An 18,995-nucleotide genomic window follows, 5' to 3' on the forward strand; every position below is an offset into this window, starting at 1 on the left:
ATATGTATAGCAAGAATTCATTCTCTACAATACTATGAGAGAGACATGAAGACTACCAGTGTAATTATGTTCTTCATTGATAATGCAGTAAGTCTCATCTAACCATAGATATAGACAATCTTACCAAACTACATAATTCTTAGATTGTTTTCTACCAACAATCATAAATAAATTATTAAATTGTATGATTAATTGTTTGTGATTTCCATTTGTATCATTTTGGATTTGCGTATTTACAAATAGTAATTCAACCGAGAAATAGCATATCACCAATTTAACTTTCACAACTCCTCACGCTTCCATAAACATCTAAGCTTGGCACCCTACCCTATAAAATTTAAAGCATAAAAATAACATAAAATAATGAAAATATGCCTTTGCCAACAAAACCCTTAATTCTTCCCTCTTTCCCCATCCATCCTCTCCCAGTCCCTTATATCAACTCCCTATAAATCTGCGTAGCCTCCCTTCCATCGGTTCTCCCCCACCTCTCTGCATGTGCTTTGGAAGCATAGAGATAATACTTTATTAGTTTGGCATTAACAAAACTAATACCGGACAGTACCGGCCAGTGCTCTTCACTTGCATAGATTAACACTCACTCTCCTTTGTTGGGTCTCCCTGTCTCTTTTCTTGCTTTGCCTTTTCCCCCTCCCTTTCTGCTTCTCCTTTTATAACTTTAATTAAAGTGCTTGAGTGGATTTGGGTTGGTTTCTCTACCTCACTGCAACTGGTGCTTGATCGGGCCAATGGGTGAAGAAGCTAAGAAGGTATTCCCATTTCTGATATGTAATCATTTATTTTCCCTGCACGTACCGTTTTTCCGTTTCATTTCTCTGTTCTTCTCCTTTTACCAATTTTTAATTGCTCAGGAGGAGCCCAAGACAGAAAGCAAGGCAGAAGAGAAGAAAGAAGATAAGGCAGAAGAGAAAAAGGAAGAAAAGAAAGAGGAAAGTCCGGAAGAGAAGAAGGAAGAGCCAAAGCCATCGTCTCCGGTTGTCCTGTTTGTTGATTTGCATTGCGTAGGATGTGCAAAGAAGATTGAGAGGTCCCTAATGAAAGCCAGAGGTTCGGTCTCTCTCTCTTTCTCTCTCTCTCTCTCTCTCTCTCTCTCTAACACACAGAGACACAAGCAGCACATTTAATTAAGTGCATGATTAATTAGTATCAATTAAGTAGTGATAAATTGTTTGGTAATTAATATTGGATGTTTAACAGGAGTTGAAGAAGTTGTGATAGACATGGCACAAAATCATATAACCATAAAGGGAATAGTGGAACCTCAAGCTCTATGCACGAGAATACAGAAAAAGACCAAGAGAAAACCCAAAATCTTATCTCCATTACCTTCAGCTGAGGGAGAACCCCTACCACAAGTTGTCACTTCACAGGTCTTTTAATTACCTTTCCATCAATCTTCCATTGTTTTTTTTTTTTTTTTTTCTAATAATAAATAATAGGGAATATATTAATTTTTTGGGAGAATTGAAATTCTGATTTGTCTTAATTTTGGTGGTCTTGTAATCAGGTGAGTGGACTAACGACAGTGGAACTGAACGTGAACATGCATTGTGAGGCTTGCGCTGAGCAGCTCAAGACCAAAATACTCAAGATGAGAGGTATATACCATATACTATATAGTTAGTAAGTATTAATTAGTCATATCTGACAGTGTCCTCCCATGTGTTCGGGTCCCACATTAATATGATTGGAGAGGAGAGAATATTGGTATATTTGATAGCGATCGGACTGAGATCTTCTCTAGCTCTCATGCATCGATCATGGAATATGGAATTGAGTGAGTGATGAAATAATGAATGCAGGAATCCAAACGGCGGAGACAGAGCTGGCGAGTGGAAAAGTGAAGGTAACGGGAACCATGGACGCCAACCGTCTGGTGGACTATGTGTACAGAAGGACAAAGAAGCAGGCGCGGATTGTCCCACAACCGGATCCGGAGCCCGTCACTACAGTCGCAGAGAAGAAGGAAGACAGCAATGCTGGAGAAAAGCCGACTGAAGAGGAAGCAGCCAAGAAGAACGATAATAATGATCAGAAGCAAGAGAACGCAGCAGAGAAGAAGGAGGGGGAAGGAGACAAAGCAGCATCATCGGAAGCAGATACGAAGAAGGAGAAAGGAGGAGAAGAGGGAGGGAATGAGAAAAAGGAGGAAAGCAAGGACGGGAAGGAGAAAGAAGAGGCCACCGCCACCACCACGAACCTAGCACCCGGGAAGAAGGAATGGGAAGTCGAGGATGAATACTACCACTACAAGATTAACGCGGCTGCTGTAGCCGCCGCCGAGGAGATGAGGAGGAGGATGTATCAGTACTACTACCCTCCTCTCTACGTCATGGAGCGGGTCCCACCCCCTCAGCTCTTCAGCGATGAAAATCCCAACGCTTGTTGCATCTCATGACTCATCAGATCTCTCTCTCTCTCTCTCTCTCTCTCTCTCTCTCCCGTCGGTCGGTGGCAGCAGAGTAATATTTCCTTGAATTAAAAAAAAAATCGAATATGTAAATTTGTTATATTATATGTACTGAGCGGCTGAGCCAATAATAAATTATAGTTAATTACTATCATAAAATGTGTTCTGAAATCAGATTTTTCTTTCTTCTTATTTAAAATCAAATAAAACATGTACTGATGTATTGAAAGCTCTGTTTATATATATATATATGCGCCTAGCGTTCTTGTCCATTGATTTCTTTTTTATTTACTTATTTTTAATATTTTTTTTATGAATAATATCAAATTTATTAAAAAGAAATGGAAGAAAGTGCAAACCTGAACGTCTCTCTTGATTCATTCTTTAAGTAGTTTACCTAAGAGAATGGGGAAATAGTGGGTTGAGCACTGGTGTAGATACTTTTTACGGGTCAAAACATTAGTTCCAACAAGCAAATCTGGTGGGTATACAAATTATTACTAAATTCCTTTCGTGGTAGATAATATCAAATTTATTCACACGAAAGGAAAAAGGAAGAAGCTGAAGAAAGCGATATCGTGGGGCAAAAGGGAAATAAGGAATTCATTCCAATTCCATCATATATCAGTTTGGGTAATAAGATACAAGAGCGTGGTCCCAATCATTTTCTTCTGGTCTGCCTAATAGCCCTGACAAGTCACATGAGCAACGTACTATGGAATTGAATCTAGCTCAATCACCTAATTAGTCCATTTGGAAGAAAAAGCTAAAGTTTAAAAATCGAAGTTTTCCATTCCTCAAACTTCATGTGTTGGGGTTTTACGCTGATGAGAGGAGTAATACAATTTTAAATCCTTACCAAAAAAAAAATATAATTTTACATAAAAAATAAGTAGCCCAATGTGTAAAGTTATAAGTACTTGGACACTTTCTCCTTAATAACTAGCTTTTATAGATGAGTTCTACCTAAATTCCTAACACTATAGTGTCATTATCATCATCAAAAATGGTGGGTGTATGTAGAAAACTAGCTGTCTATAGAAATAGAATAGATATACGTATGTTATGCACTTTTTCTTTTTTTAATTAAATTTTTTATTCAATGAAGTTAGTATAGATAAATTTTCAAATCAAGATTTTAAAACTCAAGATCCATCTCAAACAATATTGATTTGGTTAAAAAATAGGACGAATTTTCCTATATTAAGAAATAAATAATTTTTAGATTATTTTACCCTTATAAAATTTCTCTAACAAACTAGTATCAAATTGATAAAGATCAAGGATTAATCTCAGTCAATACTAATTTGATCCAATTTTTTAATTGTGGTTGGAACTCTCTCTCTCTCTCTCTCTTAAGTGTACTTCTAAATAGTAATCATGATCTGAAATTATAATTTGATAGAATGATGAACCTCAACGGCCGCCTGATGGTGGAAAATTTTATCCATTTTCTCTTTTTGTAAAGATTTAGAAGTAATCTACCATATAAAGTCCATGCATGGATAAGATGAGAGGATTAAAGGGAGTAGGAAGTATACTTTGAATGTATATACTGTTACACATTTGGATGAGGTTACTACCAACATAAAAGATCAAAGTCGGTAAGGCTTTCACCCAAAAACAGTAGAAAGAGATGGAGTCCGGCCTCCTCGTTTCCTTCAATCGAAACCTCGCCCCCCCAAGTGAGTGTGAGCGAGAGAGAGAGAGAGAGAGAGAGGACGACGTGGTGGAGCACATGGTGGGCCCTTACCTTCAGCAGACATGCCTTGTTGGTAGACGGGCACGGCTGCAGCATCTGGTGGGAATGAGAAGTGGGCGGTGGTGGGGCTAGTGCCGCCTCAAAGTTGGTCTGGGCCCTCCACATTTTAACGTGGCAGTGGCGTGGCCATGTCTATTTCGTCGCTTCGCTTTTTATCCGCCCGCAGACAGCATCTCGCATAGACATGTAGAGACGGTGGCAGTGTACACCCACCCCATCACCTAAACAATAGTTTTTCGTCTTCTCTTTTCTCTTTTCTCTTTTCTCCTTTCTCCTCCACATTTGAAAAGAAAATTTTCTTCTAATTTTTATTTTAAATAACAGGAATTGTAAGAGATAATTATTATTTCGTTGGGTCAGATCCTTATATCTACGTTCAAAGGATTCAAACTCTCTTTATCTATTTGTTAGTTAAGGATCATTTATCATACATAACTTAAAAGGATCATTTCACCTACATGAAATAAACTCACATTGATTTTGTTCGGGGTGGAGGAAAGAAATCATCTGTTGTTGACGTTGTGCAGTGCCCTTTGATTTAGATTTGAGAACTCCTTTGGGATTGAGTTAAGAAACTTTCTTTTAAGAAGGAAAATGTAATGGCGGGGAAGTTATCTCTTTTATCTCACTTTTTAAAAGGCGAAGCCTAAATGACTAACCTTAAGCGATTCATAAACAATTCATTTTCTTGTATTTACGTCTTCCAACTTTGAGATGGTTTTGCTTACTCGAATATATATATATATATATATATATAGATATATATATGGGAGAGGGATAGGTATGCCGCGTGTTAGCGGATAGCACCAATAGGAACACATGATGGAGTATCATTCAGGAAGGATATGAGGGTCATTTCAGAAAAAGGGAAGAGAAAGATAGACACAATGGGTGCTAGCATACTTGATATCGGCGGCATACCCAACCTTTTTTCTATATATATATATACCAAAAAAAAAATTAAATAAATAAATAGACTAACTTTGAGATTGCTTCTCTATTCTCCGAACATGGATCGTTCTGAGTTTCGAGATTCTAAGAGAAGTAGTATTTTATTAATTTAGTTAATTGGTTAATTAGTTAGACGCTTTTCATGAGAATCAGAACCCTTCTGCAACATCCGATATTGGAGTCGTGGGGATAACTTTTAACCTTTCTTTTCCGTCTTTCGCAAAATGGGAAATTATAATGTTCTTCATATATTTGTAGAAGTAAAAGAATAATAAACAATTTGAACATCACATGGGAGCCTTATCAGTAGTCTACAACCAACAAAACTACCAACCCCATGAACATGAATCAATCAATCAATGAGAATGAATCCTTTTTTTTCCTAATGGAAAATGAGAATGAATTGATAACACCGATGACGACGACGAGAAAGAAAAAGATTCTCATCTCTCTCTCTCTCCTCCTCCAAAGTACCAAACAAAAAAGTCCCCCGCGCCCACAAGATTGTTCTCGCTTTATAGAGTTTTAATTTAAGTTCTGGATATAGTTTTTATGGTACGTAGATATGGTGACACATACTTGCATTTGTTCCAGACTTCCAGTCATCCCCACGCACTCCCCCACTCTAATTCATTCAGTCTTCGCAGTACTCTTCTGTTTTTTAATAAAGAATAGGAAATTAAGAAATCCTTGCTTACGAAGAATTCCAACCCCTCCCCTTCAAATCCCAAACCTTGCTACCAAGGGTAGCTTGGTCTCCTCAAGTCTCTCTCAGTCAGTCCTGGCCTCCTAGGCTCAGTCGCCCACCAACATTTTCAAAAAGCACAAAAGCAGCGACGGAAAATTTGAATATATAGTACGTGTGCTGATTGATATGATATGAAGATGATGACTCATAGGACAAATTACTTGACAAAATACATAGGCAGATTGAGTCACCCTTCTTCTTTCTCCCTTTTCTTTTTCCATTTCTTACTTTACTTTCACCCAATTCCCGCGACTAAATTATACAATTAATGATCCACCCATATGACTAGTTCTACGTTATAGGTATATCCATTGGTTTTGGATCAAGCTACTTTCTAATTGAGAAAAAAAAAAAAACCCTTAATTAATTGTTGTATCTATAGTTTGCCTGTCTCTTAGGGGATCGAGTAGTAGCAGTCTATAAATATCCACACGACTGACCACCATTTATGCATGCAGCAACCACCATCATACCTCTTGGGTACGTAGTAAGTAGAATAAGGCATGCATGTATGCAATAAGCTGGTGACGAACCTTATTAATTTCCTTGTTCAATCTCAATCCCATTCCTATATATCCTTGAAATATTATTTAAGTTTGGAAGAGTATTAAGAGCTCAATTAAGTAATTAATTGATCATCAATGGCGAATAACGACCTGCAAATTGTGCCGGGTTGCAAGAATGTGGAGCCACAGCACGTAGAAATGATGGTGCCTCTATACTCTTACGGTTGCGGCAGAAAAATAAAGAAGGCCTTGTCCCATTTCAGAGGTATGTAGAACAACCGTTAATGAGGTTAATTTCCCTTAATAGTTAGTTGTTAAGTCTTCTTACAAGCTATTACTAATTTTGCACTTGGATCTGCAGGGATATATTCGGTAACAGTGGATTACAAACTACAAAAGGTGACAGTGTGGGGTATCTGCAACAAATACGATGTGCTAGCCACCATCAGGAGAAAAAGAAAGGAAGCTCGTTTCTGGGACATCGACCATAACGATGATGAACACACCACATCTTCTTCTCCCCCACCTCCTGCCCACCGCCACAACCACGCTGCGATCATGAGCGTCATCCCTAACAAGCTCTGCTCTCTGAGTCTCCACTGGAGAACATGGAAGAAGAACAAGGCTGACTTACTAAGATCCTACCATCGTAAGCACTAGTAGTGGCTGCCTGGGCCTGGATTAATATATATATACATATGAATATCATCAGGACGACGATCAACCACCGATGGAGTCATGAGTAGATTGACCAACCCTCCAAGTGCACCCTCCTCGATTCCCTTCTTCCTTCTCAATCCTTCTGTCACTTTCATTATTATTAGCTTAGACTAGATTAGATTCTAAGTATTTTAGATTTCCAGATTCCATCTGCATGCAGAGTACTGAGAATCCGAAAACACTAGAATTATCTACAAATTAATTACTACTAATATGTAGAAAAATAAACATTTTTACTCTAAATTTAAATTCTCGCTTCCATTAATTTTTCTTCCGATAGAGACGACTCTTGTCTAAGCATTCTCCATTGTACCTTCCCACAACTATTTATACATGTGGGGATCCAACACTTATCCTAATTTATGTCATTATAATAGTGAAAAGATATCAGATCAGATTCACATACGAGACTGTTTTCGTTCAACCCTAATCCGAGCATTTAGAATCCATTAATTACAAAAAGAAAGAAAATGTATTCTAAATGTTGTTTGGGCCAGGCACGTAAAAAGAACAATCTGGATTCAATCGAAGAGGGATGTATGAAAATAAAGTGTCGAATCCTTATATACATCCAAGTGAGGATACGTGCAACATATCCAAACTCCCTCCATGTCACTGGGCAACAACTATCTATAATCAAGGAAAATTATTTTTGGTCTGCGGGGAGACTGAGCCCAATCGTTAGTTTTAAAGGCTTAGGGCCCTAGGCCCAGGACAAACCCACACACCACTTGGAACGCTAATTCCACCCCTTACAATAGTAGGTTTTGATACTAATTTGTAACTGGCTAATTTAGCATGAATTTACATTGGGTTCATCGGGTCATGTCTTCTCTTCTTTTCTTTCTTTCTTTTATTTTATTTTATTTTTTTTCATTTATTATTATTATTATTATTATTATATTTTTTTTTGCATCGGATCATATGTCACCCTATCCCTATTAGATGCGTGGAAGGCTAGATGTGCATGCACTCTCAGCACTTGGGGTGCTGAAATGATCACCTCATCTGCCATCTTTATTGGATGCCTGAATGTGTTTGCATTCTCACACTCGGGGTGATGAAATTATCACCCCATATATCATCCCTCTCCTATTGGCCCCATGATGTAATACACATTAATGAATCTTACCACGGATAAGGGAAAAAACACTTATAGTGAGGGGATATTATTGTAGCACCTCCTTATTTTTCATGGTAGCGCCCCTCATCTTTCTTAACAATAGGAGTATTAACCCCCAACAACCCCACCCCACCCAACCCCCCCTCCCCAAAAAAAACAAAAAAAAAATTGTGCTAGCAATTTTGTCTACTATTGGAGGTAAACACATATAACTTAATTTTCTTCAAAAGATTAGTTGTAAGCGCAGTGTTTTTTAGAATGGGCCTACAAAAACAACGTATAAGCCTATAAAGGACTTTTGCTAGGCCTTTCTGAGCTTTGACTTTGAGCCTTCTGTTCAAGCTCCAGCCCGCCCAAAGTATGAACCAGTCTGGGCCCTCGACACGTCAAGCTTAGAGTCATTTGGTTGTATATATACAAGTTCCAGTGACCCAAAGAATCGGGTTGGCTTTGACAAATTCTCAGATTTTACCCTAATGCTACTCATCCCTGCCTTTTTGATTGCGTCTTTGCCATCTGTTAACAAATTCATGAATAACTCTGCCAGAATTCAAACCAAATAAAATCAATTTGAGAAATTGAGAATAAAATGTGGATTTTTAAAGGTTCACGAATAACTGGTTGGAAAATATTAATAGAAAAGAAATAGCTTTGCCAATGAACTATAGGTGTTGGGATTCGGATCTCTTTTGGGGAAAGTGTCAAAGTGTAAGCGTCTGGAAATTCGATAATTTTTTTTAAACTAGTGCAATAAATGGGCTTTTGAGACTCCGTTTTGTTAACAATAGGTGCTTTTTCTGCCTCAAGATCGTCTGTTATTGCTATGAGTTTATCTTCCTCAATGGTTGCTAAGGCAAGAAAGTATATGATCGATGATCTTCTACTAATGCTAGTGTCTTTTTCATCTCTAATCTCATCTCTGCTTTAGGAAAAGTTTAACCTATTCACTAAGGGCACGTTTGATAACGCTTCTGCTGTTTCTGTTTTAAGAAACGGCAGAAACAGAAATTGTTGTTTCTGGAAACAGAAACAGGTAAGAAGGGTGTTTGATAATTCTTATTTCTGGAAACAGAAACGGGTAAGAAGGTGTTTGATAAATTTTATTTCTGGGAACATTTTGGACAGAATATGATGTTTATAAGAAATTTTAATGGGCATAAATCCACTATTGTTAGGGCCCGTTTGGTATCGTTTCTGTTCCAGAAACGCCGTTTCGTGTCAAAAATGAAAATTTCAGTTTCTGTGTCAAAACGCAGTTTTTAAACGAAAAAATGGTGTTTCAAAATATCAGATTTTAATCGAGATTTTTTTTTTTTTTTTGTAAAATGGAACGGAACTGGGAATGGAGTTCCGTCTAATCTCGTTTTTTTTTTTTTTTTTTTTTCACTTTTTGTTTTAGAAAAACAGAAATGGACCAAACAAAAGATTCTGTTTTTTCGTTTCAATAGAACGAAAAAACTCCAGAAACGTTTTTTTAGAACGTTACCAAACGGAGCCTTACTTTCTTCAGAAACTCATGACCCTTCATTTTAATCATACCTACAACTACCAATTTCCTTATCTCGAACTTACATCATTATGTTACGAAACATTATATGTCAACCAATAATAGTAGATTAAAATGCAAATATTCCCATGTTTATGCCATATGTCTTACAAGTTTCCAATAGTTGGTCATTACCCTCTAACTACCACCTTTATTTATGTCTATGTTATTAATGGCCTCTAGGATATCAGTATATATCCTTCGCTTTTCCTCAGACACATCCATTTCGTTTTTCAGTACTCTAGACTTCTCCTCTTCACCTTTGATTGCTCTTTCCAAACAACCTTTCACAAAATCAGAGGAAGGTGCTGATGGAGAAGGCTGAGCTCCAACCATTGAATTGCTTGTTCACAATCGGAAGACTGTGCACTTGTCAAATTGATGTCTCCATAAATCCATCGAAAAAATTTGCAACATCGATCAAGGGGCTGCAAGTACTCATCAATTTAGTTTTGAAATATATTCAGATAATATAGGTCAAATAGTATGCTGATTAAAAAATAAAATAAAATAATTATACCCCATTGGATTTAGGACAACACTAGAAACGACGACCTAAGTTCGTTGCTGTCTTCGCGACGCGTACCTTGCACTGTCCCTCGCCACAATCACATAAGCGAAATTCATCTACCCACATAAAATATTCATTATGCCTTGGGCATTTGAAGAACGTTCTTCCTCTATTAGGTCCATTTTTCGTTGTGTACTTATCGCACAACTGATTACAGTAGTCACACCTTGCCATTGCGGGGTCAGTGGAAGACATCTGTACAGCACAAATATTACAAGTCATCCCAATGTAAACATTATGAAGCGAACAGAAGTATTTTTACTAACACCCCATACACACGGTATTTAGGAAAAATTGTGACCTAATTTCTGCGTCTACCTTTTAATACATAAAAAATTCATTTACCAAAAGTTCAGGATCGATTTAACGAAATTGTAGACATTCTCCTTGAAATTTCCAGTTGGTTGGCTATATTAAGACGCACTATAGACATTTGTCTTGCAGATAGTCGCTGGGAGACATCAGATGCGGAAGCATGGTACGCAGGAGTATCAGGATTCATTGGGTCATCAATTTGTTGTTCACTTCCAAGCTCATTGAACAACTGATCTTGAATAGTTGTTCCATAATGTAATTGTGGAGCCCACAACAGGCGACCACGATTCTTGACTGATCTTCAATATCGTACGTCTTCATACTTTTTAATATGTGGAATCTATTTTTCAATACACCGAATGTTCTCTCAATAATATTCCGCAGTGACGAATGTCTATGATTGAACAATTCCTTAGCTGTCCTTGGTCCAGGCCTACCTTCACCATAATCTTGCAAGTGATACCGTTGTCCTCGGAATGGCACCAAGTACCCCAGTTGACTGGCGTACCCCGAGTCAACAATATAATATTTGCCTTCAAATATTATGAAAACATTTATGGGATTAGATCTATATTCCCTGTCTACTATATGCGGAAAGACAACACAAAAATTCATAATACATTTTTACCTGATGGGGGATGAGGAAACCTTAAGTTATCATTGGTTCTTGCTGCATCCAATACCCTTGCATCATGTGCACTACCCTCCCAACTCGCATACACAAATATGAATCGCATGTCGAATGAACATGCACACATAACATTCTGTGTGATCTTACCCTTTCAATTACGATAACGTGTCTCTTCCGACCTACGTACGATGGCACTTATATGGGTGCCATCAATAGCACCAATGCAATCCTATTTTCCATTGAACATAAGTTAGTCCATATAATTGTGTAAATTGCATTGATATTTCATTCGAAACATCGAAATAAATAATCACCATCAGAAGTCTCAGTTACCTTGAAATATGGATAGTACTTTGGATTGTTGGTTATCTCTGGAGGTACCACATCAAAATTTGGTGGCATGATCTTCTCTAGCGACAAATTTAGCATTGCTTGCAACACCGTGTGGAAGACAGCACTAATCGTCTGTCCTGAACGATTGAATCGACGTTGCATTTGTCTATTACTCAAACCTTGACCTACTATCATGAGGAACATCGCTAGCTGCTCATCTACTCGAATGAAACGGCGATCCGCTAGCCAGCCTCTATGTACCATTCGGTCTCGGAGGTTGAGAAATACATGTCTCTCGAGTCTAAACTCTTGGTAACACACGTCAGCATGACCTGCAAGAACCTCAGCTACCCTAACAGGTCCTGTGTAACTACTATCATTCAGAGGTTCTCTCATCCTATACATACTGAGAATGTTTTGGAACTGGAGAACTATAACCATGTCATCATCGTCTAACGATGACCCGGTGATGTCGGTTGGAAATTGATTTGACATCCCTGTATGAATGGACACATTCAATATATAAAGGAATAGAGTCCATAAATGTACCATCTAATAGCATTCTAATCTACTAACAAGTCATCAGTAGTGAAATTATCCCAAAGCTGACCAATAAACACACAATAATATAAAAGGCATAATATTTCACAATCATAAACAGTCATCTCCACTACTAGAAATTTGAAGCACAAGCAATCAAAATAAAACAAAGCATCCATAAGTCAAACATCAACATCAACCATAGTACGATAAAAGACATAAGTGTGTCAGTCAATATGAGGCATATAAAATCCAAACAAAACATTTCAAAGTTCATTCATGCTTCCTTCAAACCATTCAATTCAGAAACTGTTACTTTCACTCCTTCAGGCCATGTAGCATCCATAACCTCCTATCAGGTCTCACTTCAACAAAAGACATGCGCCACCCAGGGTCACTGTGTATCTTACGCTGCGCTAACACATACAAATCAGTCGGGATATCCTCCAAACTGTCCAGTAGCTTCTGACAGCTGATCATGCTATATGGTCCATCAACAATAGGGTCAGGTGGTCGGGTAACTGCTGAGGTGGCAGAGGTTGATCCCTTTTCCATCCTCCATCGGACGAAGGTTCTAAAGTCCTCAACAGAGTTCGTCAATGTCCGTGTGTGGCTCTTCCTCCTACGATCCGTAGGAGTCCTATCAAGTCGCCGCTTCGGAGGAGCTGACCCCTTGGGGTGTCCCAGTACAAGCATCACTGTCATAATTATCAGTGTCATGTAAATCATCATCAATTTCAAGGTTAGTTGACGTTGGAGTGACAACTGTTGCCTGTGACAGACCTCTATCCCCACGGGCACTAGAGTCGGAGAAGATCTCTAACAACTCTGGCCACATGGGGAGACCATTTCTTCTATATTTTGCCCAATCCTTGTTTCCTTGTTATTCAAAATTCTCTTAATTAATCATCACATTTTTTTCAAAAATTAACAAAAAATTACCCTCTATAAACCAAAAATCATATTCATACCTGAATAGCAGATTCCCATACTGAATCATCAGCTGTGGCAGTCCGAGCATTCGCATCCCATCCAAAACCAGTTGTTTCTAACAAAGCCCTGAAGCTGTTGTACTCCTTGCGTATTTATTCATCTTGTTACGTAGTTGTACTTTCGCAAAGGGCCTTTTGAATTCGGCTTCAAGCCCTTTTGTAATGTTGTCCCAACCAACCTTTGTGAATGTTGAGTTTGTTTTCAATCCATTTCGGACATTATCAACCATGAGATTGATGAATGATCTTAGCTCTGCTTCATTCCAGATTATAGTAGTACTTTTGGGGGTTGGGGATCTTGGGGATCTCATATCTCTGAACAATCATTAGAGGGAAGGTAACACATTCAAACATAGACAAGAACATGAAAAAAAAAATTCAAAGAAATAGGAATAAAAATATTTAGCAAAAAAAAGGTAGGTTACACTCAATGGATGGTGCTTGGATTCTATGATATTTTTCTTCTATACTGGTTGTTACTTCACACAAGTTAATCTAAGAACATTAGATTTGCAAAGTGGAAGAGGAGTCTATGGCAGTTTCTCCTCCACTATTTATATTCATATTTTTCTTGTATCTCTAACTGGGTTTGATTTGAGGTCGCAGGGCTGCAAAGATAGATTACCTACCTGAGACTAATCTACTGAAGAGGGGCTTCTTTTTCTGAAGAAGAAGAAAGAATGGGCCCCCCAACAAAGTTTCGAGATACATGCACACATAAAATTCTTCTTTTATTTTTTATTTTTTTTTCTGTAGTAAAAATTTTCAAACCTTCTCAACCAAAGTAAAATTCAAATAAGTCATTAAGTATAATTGGATGTGATTCTTTGGCAGGACTTAGGAGAATAGTCTTATGTAAATCTTGGTTCTTCATTCATATAGTATTAATCAAGACCTGCTCATTTAATTACAAACTAATCAAGTGATTCATGTAAACAACCAGATAAGAAAATAAATATCAAGCAGCCTAATGATCTCAAAACCATCCAATCTTGAACCCTTTTATAGAAACACAATGGAAAACAATGCAAAATCCATTGCAGCCACAAACATTAATGGGTTAACCTTAAAGGTTTCAAAAGTCTAATTTTCAAAAGTATAATAAAAGTTCCAATTCTTGTCATCTCATGAGCTATAGATAGAAAAAAAGAGAGGAAAGGGGGTGGGGGAAAGGATCCTTTCACTATGAAAACAACCACATTGAGAGAGAGAGAGAATTGGAAGTAAAGTCTAAAAGGTCACCAACAAGACAAGAAAGGTAGAAGTGACCAATTATATTTCCTCATCTCCCATTATAGGGATCAGGGATTCAAATTTTCTTCTAACAAAGAAGAAAAAAAATCGCTAGTTGAAGTTTCTTTACTAATTAAGATAATTTTTATTTATTGGAAACTGATCTATAAAAGACCGATAACTGACCAATAGACCCAAACCCAATAAAAGATTGAAAATTGAAAGACCTACCCCTCTTGAAGGGTGGAAATCTCAGGCCCGTTGCTGATGCAGGGGCATGTTGCCTTTTAGGGAAACCCTCTCTCTTTCTTAATATAGTCTTTTGTGTTGACAATCTTGATTATGTTTTCACAGAGGAGTCACCAATGTCCAAAGTGCCATGACATTGAAATAAATTAAGAGCCCAACAGTTCTTGAGTAACTCTGCTTATTCATACTTTGGCTAAACAGTCAATCCTACATTCTACTGCAACGCAATAATCCTATATAGCGATACTTTTATAACCCCACATTAGGTTGGCAAGAAGATCCATCCAACACTTGTTTCCCATGTTAATCAACCATGCCAATTTTGAAAGCAGGGAGACACCATGGGTTGGTCTAGGAGATGCAGTTTGGGTTCAGATTGCAGTTGGAAATGGTTTCAACTTCACTCTCTATTCCACTTCTCTGAAATCTGTTATGGGTTTCAGTCAACAGCAGCTCACCATACTTGGAGCTGCTAAAGGAACCTGTTCGCTCAGATGATGAAGGGCTCCTCAAATTCCCTATACCCCAATTGATCAAAGGTATTATCAAACTCTTCATGAACCCCAAAATCGGGGTCAGTGTTCGACTGTGAAATCCATATAGGAACCCATAGATGAAATTCCATAGCAATCTAAATCGATAATTAGGAAAAAAGGGAAAAAAAACCCTAAATCGAACAAAAGCAGTGGCAGTCTATAAAAATCCAAAATGGGAAAAATTCACTTATCGAGCTCGCCTGCTATCTCTAACTCTCCTTGGATTCTTAGCCTAACTTCGAACATAATCAGAGGAACTGAGTACACTTCAGATTTGAGAGGAAAAGAGATGGCTTTTATCTTTGGAGGTGAGAGTATCTTCAGAAACCAGAGACGAATCTCTGCACGAATCGTACGAATCTTCTCACCGTATGGGTTCATGAGATGAGCAGTTGATGGAAAACTAGGGTTCACGAGATGAAGTTGGGAGAAGGAATCGTACGGGTCCAGAGACAGGGGAGGTTCAATCTCTGCCGTAGCTTGCGTTCTTCGAAGGGAATCTTGACTTCTTCTCCTTTCACTGTGAAGAGGGTGACCGCAGGAGGGGCAGAGAAGTCCGGTGATGTCGGTTACGCAGGAGGAGCAGAGCCTGAACTCGCAGGGCTGCAGGTCGTCTTCTATTCTTGTACAAGGAGGCTAAACTCGCGATCGTCGAATGCTTGGAGCTCCCCGTCGTCGGTTATGCCGGAGGATATCGTTGCTTCCTCGTCGTCGATTACGCAGGAGGAGATCGCTGCTTCCTCGTCGTCGGTTACGCAGGGGGAGAAGAGATCTCGGTGAACTGGGGAACCGTCGTCTTCAACGGTTGTACAGGTCTCTTCTCTGTCGATCTTCGAATGAGGTCCCAATATGCACTTTGGATTTTTAAAAGGGTCGGGGTATCGAACTTTTTTGTTCCGATTTTTTGTTTCGAGAAACAAGTAAAACTTGTTTCGTCATTCATGTTTCTTGAAGCATAAATTGTTATAAATTTCAATTTATGCTTCAAGAAACAAGTATAACACAACACGTTTACCAAACGGTATTTATGCCATTTCTGTGTTTCTGAGAACAGAAAATCACAGAAACACGTTTCTGGTTACGTTATCAAACGGGCCCTAATAAATAATACCTGCTAATATAATAAGAATAAAGGTGTTGGTTGTTCTCCTCAATTTCACAAAGAATTAGTGGTATGGCAAGCGCTACGTAGAATTTAAAAAAAGATCATCTCTAACGAGCTGGAAACTCAATTCGGTATTTGATAGCTTCGAGGATCTGGGATACGTGTCCTCGAATGCCAGGTTGAATGCTCAACACGTGGGAGAATAGTCAGATTAATAGAATCCATCCTTAAAAGAGCTAGCTGTTGAAGAGAGAGTGTCCAAGTCCTCACATGCCTCTACATCAAACTAATCACATCTGGAATAATTATTTTGCTTGGAACCCCAACAATAGGTAATAAATCTTCATTCCTTCATGGTTGATGAGACTATATTCATTACTTGCCCTTGAATATTTGATAGTTTTTAATTTAATTTAATTTGGTATGTTTGAGATAAATCTAATACGAAGATGCTGATTGCTAGCTCCCACACTAACACTAGCATTAGCCTTGAGTTTAAGAGACAGATCATATAAGAGTTTCATGAGTCCTTCGTCTAAAACTAATTATAATGGCACATATATATATATATATATATATACATCAAATTATAGTACTATTTCCATATCCTTTCTCTCTTTATGCGCCGTAGGGAATCAATAAACAAAATTCTATGCCCTCCAAACTCAACATGATCCCAATTTAACGCTTGGAAATACACTCCACGTCTTTAAATACAATCCATATAGGTTAGAAAGCTAGATTTGGTAAGCTTCCACTATATACGCTTTAATATCAAAATATCCATATAGTTTTACACGTTTTATTAGGACAGAGATGAGAAGATGTGTGGGAATAATGTAAGTCAGTCAGTCAGTCAGTCAGTCAGTCAGTCAGTCATGTAAGAGTAAGATCACCAACCCCACAGTTCTCTCAGCTCAGAGATGATTATATGCTTTATCAAATCTAAAAAAGCATTTTTGTTTCTAAATGTCGTCCATGGAAACAGCATTATTCCAACTTCCACTCCAAGTGGAGGGGGAAGCTGCAAACACGTCAGCTAATGCAGGCATCTCTCTAGCCTCAACCCAACTGAAATGTGGTCCATCATGCTCCAAAGGCTGAGTGACTTAGGGTATCAATCCGTCCGGCCTAATCGGGTTAAATGTAATAATTAGGCATTTATCTCTAAACAGGTTTTCATTGAACTACAAACATGTTGGATTGAGTTGGATTAATCAATGATTGATCAATTCCGATTGGGTGCCCATTGGATTGCACTCTTGCATAGGGATCGATCAATTATAAACAAGTTAAGCTTGAACCCAACATGTTTATTTATCCGGCAGAGCAAGACAGGTACTTTTGACTTTTAATGGCGGAGTTGCTGGCCTGGCCTAAAATTGACAATCCTACTTCAATCCCTCTTTTGGAGTGTTTTACTATGATTGAGGTGGATCATATGTCAGGGATGCATGCATAAGGAAATTGGTGCACCTAACTAATTTCTTTACACAGAGATGCCCCTGAGAATGAGGCTAAGGCTGGGGCTGAGGAGATGCTAAGTTCCGATTTCCAGGGGCATCAAGTCATCAAAAACAGGAATTAAAATTGAAAACCTCCACTCCACGTTATATTGTGTGCCAATTAGTCTCAACTTGTGTGGTGCCATGCATCTTTTATTCTAATGATATTGTAATATTATTATTATTATTATTATTTTTTCGGTAATGTTCAGCAGAAATGATTATAAAATAGATGAACAGGAGAAAGATAATACAATACGTGACATATATGATATCTTTTGTCCCCAAACCTAGGAAAAGTATGTAGGAGCCAAGGCTTGCAGTGAGAAGACATAGACTGAAGTGGTGGGTATAGTGCAGTGAGGCACCTTTGTACTTGACAGTTAAAGACAGCATCGGATCAGATAAGAAGAACATTATACCAATATATATATAATTATAATTATACAAGGATATATCTTATTTGCCTGATGCAACTTGGGGGGCGGAATTGTAAAGAAAAATTAATCCAGAGGTTCTCTATCTCCCTTTCTCTGTATGATATTAACTTTATTTAATAAAATATATTATTATTTAATTACATAAGATACTAAGCCTATCTTAATAGTATAGTATAGCAACGTGAGAATATAACTTTGTAAGCCCAACAGCTAGAAGGGTTTATAAAGAGGAGATAAAAAGGAAATCTCTTTTGGAATATTTGCTTCCTTTGCATCCCAACCCATCTTTTATTAAGTCCCTTATTCAGACCCATCATCGATCGGTTCGGTCCATCAGTCCATCCCCTTGAGAAAAAGAGGGTACTTGGGTGGGTAATATTCTCAAGTCCAGTGTCAGCAGCTTAGCCTTCTTGGCATGTATTTCAAGCATTTAGGTGAGGTTTAGATACCATTCCTTCTCTAAAGGGTTTATTATAAATTATTGAACGGTTTTGATCTTGACCACCCACATGCATGATCACCATCCATCCATCTGATGATCACAACTCACAACTCTTTCTTTTAATGGACTCGTAGTACTTGTATTAATCATCATGGTGGACAAAGCAAGCTATGCTGATCCCAGAAATTATTGAAGTGTGCAGAGAGAACATTGGAATATATTTCTTTCCAAGAGAATACAACTTAAGGAAGAGATGCCTTATTGAAGGAATATCTCATAGATAAAACTCGTCTTCATTCATACTTCATCCACCTAG

The 18,995-nt window shown here is 38.0% G+C and overlaps 2 protein-coding genes across 2 annotated transcripts; both read left to right on the forward strand.

The window, feature by feature from the left end:
• The first annotated feature begins 431 nt into the window (after positions 1–431).
• On the forward strand, positions 432–2,670 carry LOC122069697 (heavy metal-associated isoprenylated plant protein 9). The gene is made up of 5 exons (XM_042633768.1): positions 432–770; positions 873–1,068; positions 1,219–1,391; positions 1,529–1,619; positions 1,824–2,670. Exons 1-5 carry the CDS (start codon positions 750–752, stop codon positions 2,417–2,419), a joined length of 1,077 nt encoding a protein of 358 aa, XP_042489702.1. The 5' UTR covers positions 432–749; the 3' UTR covers positions 2,420–2,670.
• Positions 2,671–6,330: 3,660 nt separating this feature from the next.
• LOC122069700 (heavy metal-associated isoprenylated plant protein 30) lies at positions 6,331–7,361 on the forward strand. The gene is made up of 2 exons (XM_042633772.1): positions 6,331–6,663; positions 6,760–7,361. Exons 1-2 carry the CDS (start codon positions 6,534–6,536, stop codon positions 7,056–7,058), a joined length of 429 nt encoding a protein of 142 aa, XP_042489706.1. The 5' UTR covers positions 6,331–6,533; the 3' UTR covers positions 7,059–7,361.
• The last annotated feature ends 11,634 nt before the right edge of the window (positions 7,362–18,995 follow it).

The sequence above is a fragment of the Macadamia integrifolia genome, unplaced genomic scaffold (genome assembly GCF_013358625.1).
Source record: "Macadamia integrifolia cultivar HAES 741 unplaced genomic scaffold, SCU_Mint_v3 scaffold69, whole genome shotgun sequence".
Classification (NCBI taxonomy): domain Eukaryota; kingdom Viridiplantae; phylum Streptophyta; class Magnoliopsida; order Proteales; family Proteaceae; genus Macadamia; species Macadamia integrifolia.